Source organism: Garra rufa, chromosome 3, assembly GCF_049309525.1.
Source record: "Garra rufa chromosome 3, GarRuf1.0, whole genome shotgun sequence".
NCBI classification, from domain to species: domain Eukaryota; kingdom Metazoa; phylum Chordata; class Actinopteri; order Cypriniformes; family Cyprinidae; genus Garra; species Garra rufa.
Genome location: NC_133363.1, coordinates 55575330 through 55593670, shown reverse-complemented (window position 1 = coordinate 55593670; position 18341 = coordinate 55575330). Strand labels below are relative to the sequence as shown.

Genomic DNA, 18341 nt, shown 5'->3' with positions numbered 1-18341 from the left:
GCCACCCCTACCCTAAACCAACCCACTTCTGAACAATATAAAACACAGGCAAATATAAGTACAGTCACAGGCAGGGGCGCCGCTGGCAATTTTGGGCCCTATGACAAAATATGAGGTTGGGCCCCCCCCACCACACAAAAGCTAATCTCTGGGGGCCCCTAAATGGCTTAGGCCCTTAGAATTGTCCTAACTTCCCCCCCCTTAGCGGCGCCCCTGGTCACAGGTATTTATTCCAAAAACTGACCGTAAACAAGCAGTTAAAAGCATTACAAACAAGTTGTGTTGCATTACAAATCTTCTGAAGCCATATGATGTTATGTAAAGAAGAGGGTAAAACATAGGGTTTTAATGGCTGAAAATGATCCTGCTTTAACGTGCTCACATCTCATTCAAAAAGATACTCCAAAACATTAGCATCACGAGACACACAAGAGCCAATAGAATTCCACAACCAAGGCTGACGTCTGGCGGCATTTTTTGAATTTGCGCACTGCGGCAAACAGGATGAGCTTTACGGCGGACGGAGATGGCAATCCTGTCTGTTCCTCTCACAAATCATTAGTTCTGTCTCGGAAGACTTGGAATATTCAGATTGTTTTTTTTTTTGTTTTGTTTTTTTTTTTGTTTTTTTATAGACCTTTTTCCTGAGTAAACTATGAGCGTCGCCATTACGGATTCTAACGTCAGATCGAATGCTTTTATGTTCCGGTCTCCAAAGGAACCCATTCAAATAGCGTCCATCTGTTTTTAATGTAGCTAAGGTCCGCTGCTTCGTGTCATTTAACACACTCATTAAAGTGAGGCACTGACAAATGACGGTCATTGCGACATTGCCAAGTGATGGCGCTATGGAGCCATGTGCTTTTTAAAAATATTTGAATAGGTTTAACATTAGTTTATTAGCTCGGAATATACCCTAATTTGACTAGAAACAATGCAGACCGGAAATGCAAAGCATACTTTCAGTTAAGAGTCGGACTTACTTCCGTGTTCAGGAAAAACATCTATATAAATTGTGATTTGTAGTTGTGTCTGCCTGTTATATCTGTGTTTTATTGACAAATGGTTAGGCTTAGGGGCAGCGGTTGGGTTACGTGCTCGTAAATGTGTAAAGAGTGTAATATAAATAAAAATGGTTGTGACTGTTTGCATTGAAAAATCATTAAAATATTATTTTGACATATATAATTCAATCATGACTATAAAATTCCCAATTCCCAATATTTCACAATTTTATCGTTTTTTCTGTATTTCTGTTCAAATATTTGCAGCCTTGGTGAGCATAAGAGAGATTTGTTTTTGTTAACACTAAGAATCATACTGACCACAAACTAGCATATATTTCAGTAAAAGACAGAGAAAAAAGTCTGTAAAACTGTCAGTACAGAGAAAAAAAGCTGGTTACGCAAACGCATTTCACACAGTCTTTATGTACAATACTATGGTGTACTAGTAAAGAACTAGGTTAGCAACTGAAACTGAAATACTTTCAGGGCCTAAACTGGTTGTTAAAGGCCGTATAGTAGAATCGTCCGCTTTAACTTCCCTGACAAAGGCGCTCAGTCAAGGGTGTCTGGTTCGGGTTTGTTTTTTTCCCGTGTTTAGACTAACTGAGATTCCAGCATGGTGGCCTTGTGAATACTCCACCGTAAGTGTCCTTAGCTGAAGACGGGATATCTCAGTCAGCCAAAATGAGCTGGATTGTCTTCATTATGACCCGATGATAGCTGAAATGGTTCTTTGTGCTAACTGTAAACAAAACCTCTTTTCTGCATGTTTTTATGTTTTAAAGGGATAGTTCCTCCCAAAAGTACAATTCTGTGCTCACCCTCAAGTTGTAATTTATTTATTTTTACTAACTATATATCTGACTGACTACATTATTTTTAATCGATATTTTTATTTAAATTTCATTTAGTTTATTTGTTTTAGTTTGTTTAAAAGGGTGGCAATATTTTTTCCAAAAGTAATTTGTCAACATTTGTAATTTATTTATTTAAATTATATATATTTTTTCTAACTATTTATTTAAGTTTTATTTAGTTTATTTGTTTTAGTTTATTTGGAAGTGTGGCAGTATTTGTCCTCCTAAAATGATTTTTTTAGTGGCATGTAGTATTACCTTTTCTTTTTTTAATTTATTTGTTTGTTTCAGTTAAATTTTATTATTTTAGATTTATTTTTATGATGGCAAATTCTTTTAGTGGCATTCATTAACATTTATGTTGAATTCATTTCCCATTTATTCATTTTAGTTTTATGTTATCAGTTTTATGCCCTGTATTTTATTTATGCATCAATTTTGTGCCCTCTATTCTATTCTATTCTATTCTATTCTATTCTATTCTATTCTATTCATTAGTTTTATGCCCTGTATTTTATTTTATGCATCAGTTTTGTGCTCTTTATTTTATTTTATTTAATTCATCAGTTTGTATTTATTTTATTGAAATTCTTTTTTGTGCCCTGTATTTATTTTAGGGTCTATTCTATTCTATTCTATTCTATTCTATTCTATTCTATTCTATTCTATTCTATTCTGTTCTGTTCTATTCTATTCTGTTCTATTCTATTCTTTTAATCAGTTTTATGCCCTTTATTTTATTTTATTTTATCTTATTTCATTCATCAGTTTGTATTTATTTAAGTTTATTTTTATTTATTTTTTTGCGTCAGTTTTGTGCCCTGTATTTTAGTTTAGTTTAGTTTATGCATCAGTTTTGTGCCCTGTATTTATTTTAGGGTTTATTCTATTCTATTCTATTCTATTCTATTCTATTCTATTCTTTTAATCAGTTTTATGCCCTTTATTTTATTTTATCTTATTTCATTCATCAGTTTGTATTTATTTAATTTTATTTTTATTTATTTATTTATTTTTTATTTATTTTATTTTTTTATTGCCAACAAATATACTATTTACAGGTGATACATCAAAGGCCAACAAAACATACATGACTGTAAACATGATTTGTGTGTGCATGTGAGTGTGCGTGTAAGTGGTAATTATAACTGTGTCGAGGTTGGAACACAAGGGAACATGTAGAAAAGTACCACAGACATAATAAAAAAAATAATAAAAATGATGATAGTAGTATTAACAAAAATTAGAGGATGGAGGGTGTGAATGGTACTCAGTGGTCAGGGTGAGGAAGATGATAAATGGCAGTAATAATAATATTAATAATAATAGTAATGATAATAATAATAATAATAACATTTTAAATGAACTACTTTAATCAAGAATGAGGGGAGGTTTGAGGATCAAGAAGAGGGCAATTCTATTAATATAGTAATTTAGTAATGTATAGGATATATAAATAGAATATCTATAAAATAAAATAAAAATAAGGTATTCCTTATTATTATAAATATATATATATATATACATATTACAAAAAAAAAAAAAAAAAAACACTATTGAGTTATTACACAGCTGCCCAGTTAATCCCCTGCTCACGTCACCCGGACGGCCATCTAGTAGAGGTGCCGTGGAGGCACAGGGCCCTAACTCCCACCCCTATTTTTATTTATTTTTTTGCGTCAGTTTTGTGCCCTGTATTTTAGTTTAGTTTAGTTTATGCATCAGTTTTGTGCCCTGTATTTATTTTAGGGTTTATTCTATTCTATTCTATTCTATTCTATTCTATTCTATTCTTTTAATCAGTTTTATGCCCTTTATTTTATTTTATCTTATTTCATTCATCAGTTTGTATTTATTTAATTTTATTTTTATTTATTTTTTTGCGTCAGTTTTGTGCCCTGTATTTTAGTTTAGTTTAGTTTATGCATCAGTTTTGTGCCCTGTATTTATTTTAGGGTTTATTCTATTCTATTCTATTCTATTCTATTCTATTCTATTCTATTCTTTTAATCAGTTTTATGCCCTTTATTTTATTTTATCTTATTTCATTCATCAGTTTGTATTTATTTTATTTTATTTTTACTTTATTTTTTATGCATCAGTTTTGTGCCCTGTATTTATTTTAGGGTTTACTCTATTCTATTCTATTCTATTCTATTCTATTCTGGTAATCAGTTTTATGCCTTTTATTTTGTTTTGTTTTATTTTATTTTATCAGTTTTGTGCCCTTTATTTTATTTTTTTATTTTATTTTATTTCATTCATCAGTTTGTATTTTATTTTATTTTATTTTATTTTATTTTTATTTTAAGTTTTTATGCATTAGTTTTGTGCCCTGTATTTTAGTTTAGTTTAGTTTATGCATCAGTTTTGTGCCCTGTATTTATTTTAGGGTTTATTCTATTCTATTCTATTCTATTCTATTCTATTCTATTCTATTCTATTCTATTCTATTCTATTCTATTCTATTCTGTTCTGTTCTATTCTGTTCTATTCTATTCTATTCTATTAATCAGTTTTATGCCCTTTTTATTTTATTTTAATTTAATTTAATTTTATTTTATTTATGCATCAGTTTTGTGCCCTCTATTCTATTCTATTCTGTTCTATTCTATTCTATTCTATTCTATTCTATTCTCTTAATCAGTTTTATTTTATTTTATTTTATTTTATCAGTTTTGTGCCCTTTATTTTATTTCATTCATCAGTTTATATTTATTTTATTTTATTTATTTATTTATTTTTTGCGTCAGTTTTGTGCCCTATATTTTAGTTTAGTTTAGTTTAGTTTAGTTTATTCATCAGTTTTGTGCCCCGGTATTTATTTTAGGGTTTATTCTATTCTATTCTATTCTATTCTATTCTATTCTATTCTATTCTGTTAATCAGTTTTATGCCCTTTATTTTATTTTATTTTATCAGTTTTGTGCCCTTTATTTTATTTTATTTTATTTCATTCATCAGTTTGTATTTATTTTATTTTTATTTTATTTATTTTTTTGCTTCAGTTTTGTGCCCTGTATTTTAGTTTAGTTTAGTTTATGAATCAGTTTTGTGCCCTGTATTTATTTTAGGGTTTATTCTATTCTATTCTATTCTATTCTATTCTATTCTATTCTATTCTATTCTATTCTGTTAATCAGTTTTATGCCCTTTATTTTATTTTATTTTATTTGATCAGTTTTGTGCCCTGTATTTTAGTTTAGTTTAGTTTATGAATCAGCTTTGTGCCCTGTATTTATTTTAGGGTTTATTCTATTCTATTCTATTCTATTCTATTCTATTAATCAGTTGTATGCCCTTTTTTATTTTATTTTAATTTAATTTTATTTAATTTTATTTTATTTATGCATCAGTTTTGTGCCCTCTATTCTATTCTATTCTATTCTATTCTATTCTATTCTGTTCTCTTCTGTTATGTTAATCAGTTTTATGCCCTGTATTTATTTATTTTTTAATGAATATTTTATTTATCGGTTTTGTGCCCTCTATTTATTTCATTTCATTTTATTTTATTTACCCTCGAGTTGACGGAATCCACTGAGTATTTATCCATGCTATAGAATTCAGTGGCTGCCATCAACTGTTTGATTACCCACACTCTCTCAAAATATCTCATACAGGCTTGAAACAACATGAGGGTGAGTAAATAATAAAAGAATTGTCATTTTTGAGTGAACTATCCCTTACTTTGCTCTTTGAACACTCCTAGATACACATTAAACCTCAGACTAGGTTTTTTAGCGTGCGTTTCCGGAAAAGCGTAATCATTTAACTCTCATCAGCTGTTTTTTTACAAGCGTCCTCCAGAATGTTCAACTACTGCTTGAATGTATTTTGCATCCAGCTCTTCCATCTCCCCTTGGCCTTGCTCGACCCCGCTGTAAGGTTACCCGGATTGATGCGTTCCCAGAGAGCCTCTCTAAAACCCCGTCAGACCTTTGCTGCTGTTGCGGAAAGGCCAACATTTAAAAAATGAAAACAAATAGTCTTTGAGTGGCTTTTGTGAGATATGCGAGTCGTCTACTCGTGGCCGTTTGGAAAGCGAGTTTCCTGCCTTCCAGGCTTTAGCGTATGAGTGTGTAAGGAAAGATCGGGCAGCTGAGTTTCTCTGTTCTAAATGTAGGCCATTCTTGTGCTAAAGCTGGTGTTTTCCTTGCTGGTGCTCTGACCTGAATCAGTTTTTCCTCTCCCCTGTTACAATGCGCTCTTATTTAGAATGATAGCAGAGGACTCTGGTCGAATTATACGTCGTCGCCTCGGGCGGGTGGAATATGCGGACTGGATTTGTTTGTACAGTGGGCCTGGATTTAACACTTAACACATGCTCTGTATGTCATATGAGAATAAGGGAAAAAAGAGCTGACCACAGGAAAAATGTTTATGTGTGTCTGTGTGTCTGCAAGATCACAAATGCACTTTTTTCACTCTAGTAACACTATTAAAGTATTTTTCACGGGCATTTATTAACAGTGCTATTTATTAGTTTTTATTTTATATTATATTATTTTTCTTACTATTTATTTATTTAAGTTTAATTTAGTTTATTTGTTTTAGTTTATTTTGAAGAATGGCAATATTTCCCTCCAAAATTATTATTTTTTTAGGGGCATTTATTTATTTTCATAGTTTTTTTGGAAGGGTGGAAATACCCTCCTTGCCTTATATATTTACATATATTTTATTTATTTTTAGTTTTATATGATTTTTCAAAGTGTTTATTAATTTAAGTTTAGTTCAGTTTATTTATTGTAGTTTATTTTGAATGGTGGCAATATTCCCCCCAAAATAATTATTTTTTAGGGGTATTTATTAACATTTATTATTTATTACATTTACATTTATATATTTTGATTTATTTTAGTTGATTTGTTTTGGTTTATTTTAAAGGGTGGCAATATTTTCCCCAAAATGTATTAACATACGTTATTTATTTATTTTTTTACTGTGTATTATTTTTCTTACCATTTATTTATTTATGTAAGTTTCATTTAGTTTATTTGTTGTAGTTGATTTTGAACAGTGACAATATTTTCCCCAAAAATAATGATTTTTTAAGGGCATTTATGTAGTTTATTTATTTTCATTTTATATGATTTTTCTTACCTTTTAATTTGTTTAAGTTTAATTTAGTTTATTTGGACGGGTAGCAATATCCAGTCCCCCAATATTTATTAACATATATGTTATTTATTTATATTTAATTTATTTAAGTTTATTTATTTAAGTTTAGTTTTTTTGTTTATTTAGAAGGATGGCATTATGCCCCCCCCCCCCCCCCCCAAATGAATTGTTACTGTAATGTTATTGATTTAATTTAATTTTGTATTATTTTTCCAACTATTTATTTAAGTTTAATTTGGTTTATTTGTTCATTCATTTTAAAGGGTGACAATATTTTTTCCCAAAATAATTATTTTTGAGAGGCATTTAATTTAAAATTTATTTATTTATTATTATTTTTTGTAGGGTCTCCTATTTTTTTTTTTTTTTTTCAGTTGTTAAGATATATGTTGTTGGATTTATTTACCCTTTGGTTTGTTTATATATTTAAGTTTATTTCATTTTAGTTTATACATTTTTGTTTATTTGTTAGCAATATTTGACTCCACAACCTATTTTATTTTATTTTATTTTATTTTATTTTATTTTATTTTATTTTATTTTATTTTATTTTATTTTATTTTATTTTATAGGGTTACAATATTTCTCCCTTAGTTTTCAGAGGAAGTTGTTAAGATATATGTTGTTGGATTTGTTTCTCTTTTGAATATTTGTTTGTTTTTTATTTTATTAATTTTGTTTATTTGACAGGTTAGCAAGATTTCACTTTAAAATTTTTATTTTATTTTATAGGATTACAATATTTCTCTCTTAGTTTTTTTTTATGGGCAGTTAAGATATATGTTGTTGGTTTTTCCCTTCTGTTTTTTGTTCTTTATTTAAGTTTATTTTAGTTTATTAATTTTTAGGTTAAAAATTAGGATAGCAATATTTAACTCCACGGTCATTTTTCATGGATATTTTTATTTTATTTATTTTTATTTAACTTTTTCTTATAAACAAACTTTTTTAAACAAAATTGTAATTATTATTTTTTTATTATGTGTATTTCTTATAAACAACAAAATAAAATTTAAACAAAATGAATTTTTTTTCTAAACACAAACTTTTAAGTTTAATTTAGTTTATTGATTTTAGGTTAAAAATTAGGTTAGCAATATTTCATTCCACAGTCATTTTTTCTTGGGTATTTTTATTTTATTTTATTTTACCAATTGTATATTCTCTAATAAAAACTCATTTTGTTTTTAATTCTGATGATAAAATAGCACTTTTTTTTAGACGTACAACTGAGAATTGGTGACTTTCTGATTTGTCTACTATACACAGTGTGATTTCCATATTAAACACTTCAATTTAATTATGCAGCATAATGATTTCTCAAAATTAGCAATTAGTCTATTGCATATAAATAAGTTTGTAAAATTACTAATTTATTGTTTTCATAAAGTTTAAAATGAGACAAGTTAATTTTGAGGACTGATGTAGTCACAGCAGTGTGTGTAAGGTGATTATGTCATAGGTTTTGATAGTTTAAGTATTTTTTTTGGCAGAAGGATGTGTATCCAATGTATACATAAAGGAATCGTCTGACTGTTCTGAAGTATGTGCCTGTACTTGTTTGTGAACTGTACAGCATTGTATCCTCGGGGCTGTTTGCAGTAACCTTTATCAGTCAAGCTTGAAAGACACTACGGAGGTCGAGAGGAAATAGACAGTAACGGGGAGAGGACGTGTTATCACATGACCCTGACCCAGAGCTGCAAACCGCTTGGGCTTAAGCCAGGCTTTTAACCTCACAGCCGGGTCAGGAAATTAACCAGCTTTATTTCAGCCTGTGTTTGACTTCCTGAATGCTTTACATGAGTTAAAAAACGCAGCTTGCAAAAAGGATCTGAAAGCAGTATGAAAAGCAGACAGGACTAATTTTATACCTTTTGTGTAACATTCTGTTTTTCTTTTTCACAGTTCTCTCAGTTTCTCTTTTTTTATTAGTCTCAAAAAATTAATTTATATATATATAATAAATAAATAATAATATAATAATATTATAATAATAATAGTATATTATATTATTGTTGGTTGTATTTTTTTTTACATTGTGATAATATTTGTTATGCAGTATGTTTAATTTTACATTTATTCATAATTTTAAAAAATGATTTACATTTGTACATTGCGGAAGTCATTGCTTTGCATATTTTGCTTTACAGTTATCCTAAAATAAAAAAAGAAACAAACATTTTTTTCAAAGAAAATTTTTAATTAGAGAATTTAACTTTTTTATTTCTTATTAAAAACTAATATTTTTAAAGCAAAATTGAAATGCTTTTTTAAAAACAAAAACTTGATTTCTTATTATAAACAAAAACAGCTGTAAAGCAAAATGTAAAACTTTATTTTTTAACAAAATGTTAATTATCTTTTCAAAACAAAAACATTTTATTTCTTATAAACAAACATTTTTAAGCAAAATTATTTTTTTAAACACGTAAACTTTTTTTATTTCTTATTATAAACAAAAACATTTTTATAAAAATAAATATTCTAAAATATACATATATAATAATATAAAATATTACAAAATATCATTGTTTTTAAAACTTTAAACATTTACAATTTGAGTTCTTTTTTATAAAACTTTATTATAAACAAACTAACATTTTTAAAGCTAAATGTATTTTTTAAACACTTAAACGTTATTATTTCATATTATAAACAACATTTTTAAAAAAAAGAAATATTCTAAAATGTATATAATAATATAAAATAATATATCATTCTTTTTTCAAACTTTAAACATTTAAATTTCAATTATTTTTTAGAAAACTTTATTTATTATAAACAAACATTTTTAAAGCTAAATACATTTTTTTCTTATTTTAAACAAAGTTTTTAAAAGCAAAATTTATTTTTCAAAAGCAAAAACTATTTCTTATGAACAAACATTTTTAAAGCAAATTTAAATTACAGAAACTTTTTTCTTACGCACAAACATTTTAAAGCAAAATGTAAATGATTTTTTATTCATCTTAAACAATCATTTTGTAAAGCAAAATTGTAATTCTTTTTTAAAAACAAAAACTTTATTTCTTATTATAAACAAAAAAATGTTTAAACTAAATGTAAATACTTTTTATGATAAAAGCATTTTTTTTTACTTTATTTCTTATAAGTGAACAACTTTTGTTTTTCTTTTTAAAAAAAAAACTAAACTTTTTTTTGGGATCAAAAATTCTGCCATTTCTTTGTGAGAATCCCTAATAATAAGCAATAACACAACAAAAAAGGTTTAAACGCCAATGGTGTAGATCTTTGGCCTAAAATAAAAAAAAGAAACAAACATTTTTTTCAAAGAAAATTTTAAATTAGAGAATTTAACTTTTTTATTTCTTATTAAAAACTAATATTTTTTAAAGCAAAATTGAAATGCTTTTTTAAAAACAAAAACTTTATTTCTTATTATAAACAAAAAAAATGCTTAAACTAAATGTAAATACTTTTTATGATAAAAACTTTTTTTTTTTTTTACTTTATTTCTTATAAGTGAACAACTTTTGTTTTTCTTTTTTCTTTTAAAAAAAAAAAAAACTTTTTTTGGGATCAAAAATTCTGACATTTCTTTGTGAGAATTCCTAGTAATAAGCAATAACACAACAAAAAAGGTTTAAACGCCAATGGTGTAGATCTTTGGCCTGCAGTTTTTAACGTAGTGTAGTTTTCTTAAAACAAACCCAGAACATTTCTCACATCCGCATTTCCCTCCTTGTGCTTTCCCTCCAGTTTGTCCGAAGTGGTGCGGACAGCGTGCGTGTACAGATTCGGGCGAGTGCTGCCACCCCCAGTGTCTGGGCAGCTGCACCGTGCCTGACAACGACAGGGCCTGTGCCGCCTGCCAGCACTACTATCACGAGGGCCGCTGCGTGGAGGACTGTCCGACCGGCACGTACAAGTTTGAGGGCTGGCGCTGTATCACAGAGGACTTCTGCTCCAAAGTCCACCTGCCTGACTACGACCGTTTCGTCATCCACGGAGGAGAGTGTATGTCAGACTGCCCGCCCGGCTTCACGCGTGATGAGACCAAGGGGAGGTTGGAACATTTTATTTTTTGAATGTGTGTTTCTGATGAATGGTAGCAATTTTAGCCAAAGTTTGTGAATAAAACGGTGAAGAATTATATAGTACACCGCCATTCAAAAGTTTAGGATCGGTACGATTTTTAATGTTTTTTTTTAACAAAGTTTCCTATGCTCATCAAGGCTGCATTTATTTGATCAAAAATCCAGAAATAAATGTAATATTGTGAAATATTATTTTAATGTAAAATAACTGTTTTCTATCTGAATATATTTTAAAATGAAATTTATTTCTGTGATGCAAAGCAGAGTTTTCAGCATCATTACTGCAGTCTTCAGTGTCACATGACATGAATCATTCTAATATTCTGATTTATTATCAATGTTGAAAACAGTTGTGCTGCTTAATATTTTGTTGGAGCCTTTTTCAGGATTCTTTAATAAATAAAAAGATAAAAAAGAGCAGCATTTATTTAAAATAGAAATCTTTTGTAACAATATAAACTGCAGTTTTTTAAAGTTTGTGGTCAGTATATTTGTATTCTTACTTTCTTTAAAGGAAATTAATACTTTCATTCAGCAAGGATGTGTTAAATTGATTAAAAAAAGTGATAGTAAAGACTTATATTGTTAGAAAAGATTCATATTTTGAATAAATGCTGTTCTTTTGAACATTTTATTAATCTTAGAATCCTAAAAAAAAAAAAAAGTATCACAGGTTCCAAGAAATGATAAAATATTAAGCAGCACAACTTTTGCCAACATCGATAATGAAAGCAATAAATCAGCATATTAGAATAATTTCTGAAGGATCATGTGACACTGAATACTGGAGTAATGATGCTGAAAAATGCAGTTTTGCTTCACAGGAGTAAATTATATTTTAAAATATATTCTAATAGAAAAACATTATTTTAAATTGTAATAATATTTCACAATATTACATTTTTTCCCTGTATTTTTGAGCAAGTAAATGCAGCCTTGATGAGCATAAGAGAATTCGTTAAAAACAAATTAAAAATCTTACTGATCCCAAACTTGTGAAACAAAGAAAAATAATGTAACTTTCTATGCATCAAAAATCCTATCCCCATTTTGTACAAAAATATTAAGCAACTATTTCAACATTAATAATTGCAAGAAATGTTTATTTATTAATCAGAATATTGATTCATATTCATATTGATTGAGATCACATAATGATTTATGTGGCATAATTTTAAAATGTAATCAAATAGAAAACAGTTATTTATAAAATGTTATAAAAATATTTTGCTTTTGCTTTTTGTTTGAAATTTAGTTATATATTTTTCAGCATTTAATTATTTATTTTCATTGTTTTCAAGTCTGCATTTATTTGATCCAAAGTACAGCAAAAACTGTAAAATTCAGAAATAATTTAACTATTTAAAATAACTGCGTTCTATTTGAATATGTTTTAAAATCTAATTTATTTATGTGATCAAAGCTAAATTTTCAGCATAATTACTGCAGTCTTAAGTGTCACATGATCCTTCAGAAATCATTCTAATATGCTGATTTGCTGTTTTAGAAACATTTATTATTATCAATATTTATTCTTTGACGAAAGATCCAATGATTATCAATTATTCATCAAAGAAACCTGAAAAAATTATTCTTTTCAACAATAATCTTTTTTTTTTTTTCACATCAAATCAGCATATTAGAATGATTTGTGAAGGATCATGTGACACTAAAGTGTAATAATGATCAAAATTCAGCTTTGAAATCACAGGAATAAATTATGTAAGGGATGTACAGGCAGCCGGTAGTTATCGCAGAAATAAGCGCCGACATAAAAATATATCAAAATTTTACTGATTTTGCTGTACTTTGGATTAAATAAATGCAGGCTTGGTGAGCAAAAGAGACTTTAAAAAAACATTACAGATCTTACTGTTCAAAAACTTTTGACTGGCAGTGTAAATCCACTCAGCGTTTAAAATAAATGAGATTTATTTAGTGATAATAGCCCTTAATTATATAATACTTTTAAATTCAGTAATTTTCCCCACAGTCAGTGCTGAGAAACTCGACAGAAGTGTTCAGATTGTAGCCAACACATTTTTTTCCTAGTTAACCTCAGAAATCATACTTCTGATTTAACACCTCTGATTGGTTGGAACAAACCAATCATGTTCCTTTGTCGGAAAAAAAGCGAAGAAATTTCAGATGCACTCAGACTCTAGCTTTCACTGAGCTGAAGGTCACATGATAAGGTAAAAGTGAGATATTTAGTTGACCCGTGTTGGTTTTTTGTGGTGACGTGTCCTCGTCTTCCTTTTCTCCCTGTGTGTCTGGCAGCATGGTCTGCATTGCCTGTGACGGCCTGTGTGACAAGATCTGTGATGAAAAGGTCATTGACTCAGTGGATGCGGCTCAGTCCCTCAAGGGCTGCACCGTTATCAAAGGCAACCTGCATATCAACATCCGCCGCGGCAGTGAGTACCTGCGGCACAGCAGATCCTCAATTAGCACCGGAGCTTTACACCTGCTCACTGACACGCTCTCTCTTCCTCCGTCTCTCTCTAGCTAACATAGCCTCGGAGTTGGAGAACTTCCTGGGACTCATCAAGACAGTGACAGGATACATTAAGATACGTTCATCACACGCCTTGAGCTCTCTCTCCTTCCTCAAGAGCCTGAGATACATCCATGGAGAGGAGCTATGGGAAGAGTAAGTTGTGTCCTAACAGTTTGTCTGTTTACGTTGAACGCAAAACTGCTCAAAATGACACTTACCAGAGCCAATTAGATGATATATGATGGTTAATGAATAGTTATGAGGGTGGGGTTGTGGACCAATGAGATTTTGCGGTGGGCGGGGCTAAACACTACAACAGCAAATCATCATTTGAGTTCAGAATTTAAACTGTGGAATTTGTGTTAGGAGTTGATCTTCACAGATTTACAGTATTATTGAATGTTTAATGTTTAACAGTGAAAGTAGGAGTTACTTGTTCAGGAATGTAATTTTTCCATGTTATACAGACAGATGTTTTCTGGCCTCAGAAGTGTGACCCATGTAAATTGCATATACCTTAAAAAGTCTGTTTTATATATCTCCTTACTAATTTTTAAAATAATAATTAAAGAGTTGTTGTAATAATAATAATAATAATAATAATAATAATAATAATATATTTGGTTATATATATATATATATATATATTATATATATATTTTCTATTATTTGAATATAAGAGCAAATATTAATTTATAATTAAGAATTATTATAAATTAATGTTAGTTATTTTCGTGTAAAAATAGCTATTATTATTAAGCAATAATAGTTATTACTTATTATATAATACTTATAATAATAATAATAATTATTATTATTATTATTATTATTATTATTGTTCTTGTTGTAATAATTATTGTAATGATTGCTATAATATTGTTATATATTTACAGTGTATGAATATATTATTTAGCAATAATTAATATTTGTTATAATGTTTATACTCATAATAATTGTTGTAATAATAATATCATATGTTATAGATTTATATTGTATGAATATAACATCTCTAATAGCAATAATAATTGTTGTAATAATTGTTATAATATTTAATATTTAGTTATATATTAATAATATTGTTATATATTATATAAATATAGCAACAAATATTAATTAATAATAATAAATATTATATTTTTGTAGTAATCTTATTCTTAAATTTGCATGTAAAAATAGCTATTATTATTTAACAATAATGTATTATATTATAATTATAATTATTATTATTTTATAGCAGTTATGTTATATATTATTACTATGTAATAACACGTTTCATTTATTTTATTTAGTTCATCAACATTATTTAACAATTATAATTTTTATTATTATATAATAACACTTAAAATAACAATAATAATTGTTGTAATAAAATATTATTCTATTGTTATATATTTTATATTGTATAAATATTATGAGAAATATTAATTAATAATAGCAATAATTGTTGTTGTAAGAATTATTATATTATGTCATATATTATATATTCTCTATTATATGAATCTAAGAACAAATATTTAGAATTGTCACTATCATATTTTGATAATGTTATAGTTAAAAGTATGTAAAAATAGCTATTATTATTTAGCTATAATTATTATTTTTTATATACTTATAATAATAATGATGATAATAATAATAATGTAATAAAATATTATTTTATAATAATTGTTATATATGATTACTATGTAATAATAACACATTTTATTTATCATTTCTTTTAGAGTTTGTCAATATTATTTTGCAGTTATTATTTAGCAGTATTTTTTTTTCTTTATAATACAATACAATCAGCGAAATTACATACAGAATTAACGTCAAACTTTTCCTTAAACAGAATAGGTTCTGTGCGTCATAGCAGAAGTGTGTAATTTAATTCAATCCCTGTTTGTTTACGCTTATCCCATATTCAAGACAGATCAAAACAGCCTTCTCTGTGCCATGTTGTTACGAAAGACTTAAATTGAGCTCTGGGAACGCTTTCGGAGACAAATATAAACAAACAAGCCCTCCATCCACATATTCCACATTTATAAGTCCGTTCCGTTAACATTCTCTCAAACATGCATCGCCAAACAAACGTCAAGGCTGTAATACACCCGTCTGATAAATACAACAAATAAAGCATTTGTATTATCCTGACTTGACAGAGTCTTTAAACTAGCAAATGTAAGTGTGTGTGTAAAGCGACGAGACTAACGCTTTCAGGTGTGCTGTAGGGTTAAGAGAAACACTTGCTCTTAATGCATGTGAAGTGCTTACATTCCAGACGCAGCTTTTACTGAAGCTGTTTATCTTTTATGATCATTTACGTCAATGCTAGTGAGTCATCAGCGTATATGTCAAGTAATGGCCACAAACAGACTGCAGCTGAATAACCACAGAGTTCAGGTATTTATGAAGTGACAGAATTCACCGCAGTGTCTTTAAATCTGCATTGTGTGTACAAAACCGTACTAGTTGTTAATGTGTGCATTGACAAATGCTTTACAATTTGTGACACTGTTTTCGTCTCTCGACACAGTAGCCGATTGCAACGGGTTTATGCTTCATAAGGAAACTATATGTTATGGTCCAGAGAACAGATGCGCTTTACAATGACAGGGTTCCCACGAACATGGAAAACCTTAAAATATCAAGAAATTTGGAAGTTCTGATGAAAATGAATCCATAAAAAATAAAGAAAGATATCAATTCTAAAGCGAAATCAATTTAATATGTGACCATGGACCACAAAACCAGTCGTAAGGGTCAGTTTTTGAGAAAATCGCCTTTAAAGTTGTCCAAATGAAGTTCTTGGCAATGCATATTATTAATCAAAAAATAAGTAAAATATCTTCGTGGAGCATGATCTTTACGTAATATCCTAATATTCCATAATTATAATAGTATTCCTGAGGAGGTTCTAGAAAAATGCTTGAATTTATAAAAAAGACAATGTATCTATGAAATAAGTGTCACATTTTGTCAATAAGCACATATCTTTTCACACAAAATTCCAGCAATTCAAAAAACAATAAAATTTTTGCTTATTTCAATTAATGTCAGAAAACAATCGAGCTAAGCAAGTAGCAGCAATGACAGTGGCGTGTAAACATGGCTGAAGATGCGAAAAGAGGAACAGATGACCCAAATCAACTGAGTCATTTACGCTGGAACTGCTCCGATTCATTCAATCTCATGACTTTGATCATTCATTTCAAGTGATTCACTAGGAAAAGCAAGATCAAATTAAAAGAGCCGTTTATTTTCGAATTTCAACATTGCTTGTAGCAATTTTACAAAACACATAGTGATGGATGAAATGGAGCTTTTTGAAACTCTCAATCAGTTAAACCATTTCTCCCATCAAAGATGTCAACTTAAGGAGAAATCTGGAATTGGGTGTTCGAAGAGACTGTTTATGATTGATTGGAATTATTAAAAAAATGAGTGGGTGGATTTTTACCATTATAGGCTGGTTGTTTTCACATACTGAGGCCACACAACTGTGTTCAAACAACTTTAAATGCATTTGGCACTCGCAAAACTGTGCAGTGTATACGTAGGTAGTCTGCTGGTCAAGCATAATTTATTGTTTTATCTGTTTTTGACATTCATTCTTTATTATTGTTATGTCATCTACAGAATGTATGCCTTTGCTGCCTTGGATAATCAGCATCTCCAGCTTTTGTGGGACTGGTCTCAGCACAATCTCACCATAAACGCTGGAAAACTGTATTTCCGCTTGAACCCCAAACTCTGCATGTCCGAGATCCACAAAATGTGGGAGAAAACAGGAATTAAAGAGAAGTTTTTGGAAGGAGATTTCCGCAACAATGGAGACCGTGCAAGCTGTAAATATCATTTGTTCTCAATTTACAGTTAAGGTCAAAAAGTTTACATCCCCCTTGCAGAATCTGCTAAATGTTAATTATTTTACTAAAACAAGAGAGATCATACAAAATGCATGTTATTGTTTATTTAGTACTGACCTGAATAAGATATTTCACATAATAGATATTTACATGTAGTCCACAAGAGAAAATAATAGTTGAATTTATAAAAATGACCCTGTTCAAAAGTTTATTCTTAAAGGTCCCATATTGTCAAAATCGAAATTTCCTGGCTTTTTTCATGATAACTGAGGTCTAGGGGCTATGTAACTACCATATGAGTTTCAAAACAGTCAATCCACAGTAAACTGCACACAGCCTGCTTAAAGTAGCTGTTCATTTTCACGAGCCGCTGTGACTTCCACAAAGATGTTACGTCCAATCTACTCAGTCACCGCCTTCAGTCACCACCCCGAGCACCAATCACGTCCCACCCTCCTTTTGTCAAACCCAGACAATATCGTGTCCATTCCATTGTTGAGCAACAACAACATGAAAACAAGTCGAGAAAACCCTGTTCAGTCAATAGATGTCAAAACTACATCATTGCACAGGCTTCAGAACAACATGAATATAAGAGACCAGTGGCAGTCAACTTCAGCCTCTTTCACTCAGCGATTCCGGAAAATACACGGATAATGTTTCCCATGATTTGTTCCGGAGTTGTTTAATTTGGTTCATTCACAGTTGTTTTCCTGGAATCTGTGCGTGCTTTACACACAACCCATAAAGACATGTGACGTTTGGATGTGAGATGTAATGCGACGCGTACGTTTCACTAAACTGAAACTAACCTGAACAAACTGTGCTTCAGCGCTGATAGTGAGGAGCTGGCTCTGCCCGATCGCCGCTTCATTCCACTTTGCACGTATTTTTTCGTCGTGAAGAGTCGCATGACAACGTGCATCATCACTACAACA

General features: G+C 29.2%; 1 protein-coding gene across 1 annotated transcript in view; it reads left to right on the top strand.

Annotated features, from left to right (window-relative positions):
* igf1rb (insulin-like growth factor 1b receptor) overlaps positions 1-18341 on the top strand; it is a 144064-nt gene that overhangs the window by 79991 nt on the left and 45732 nt on the right. The window contains exons 3-6 of the mRNA XM_073836419.1: positions 10712-11018; positions 13330-13466; positions 13558-13702; positions 17174-17382. Of these exons, the coding sequence (XP_073692520.1) occupies positions 10712-11018; positions 13330-13466; positions 13558-13702; positions 17174-17382 (798 nt within the window). The remainder of the gene's footprint in view (positions 1-10711; positions 11019-13329; positions 13467-13557; positions 13703-17173; positions 17383-18341) is intronic.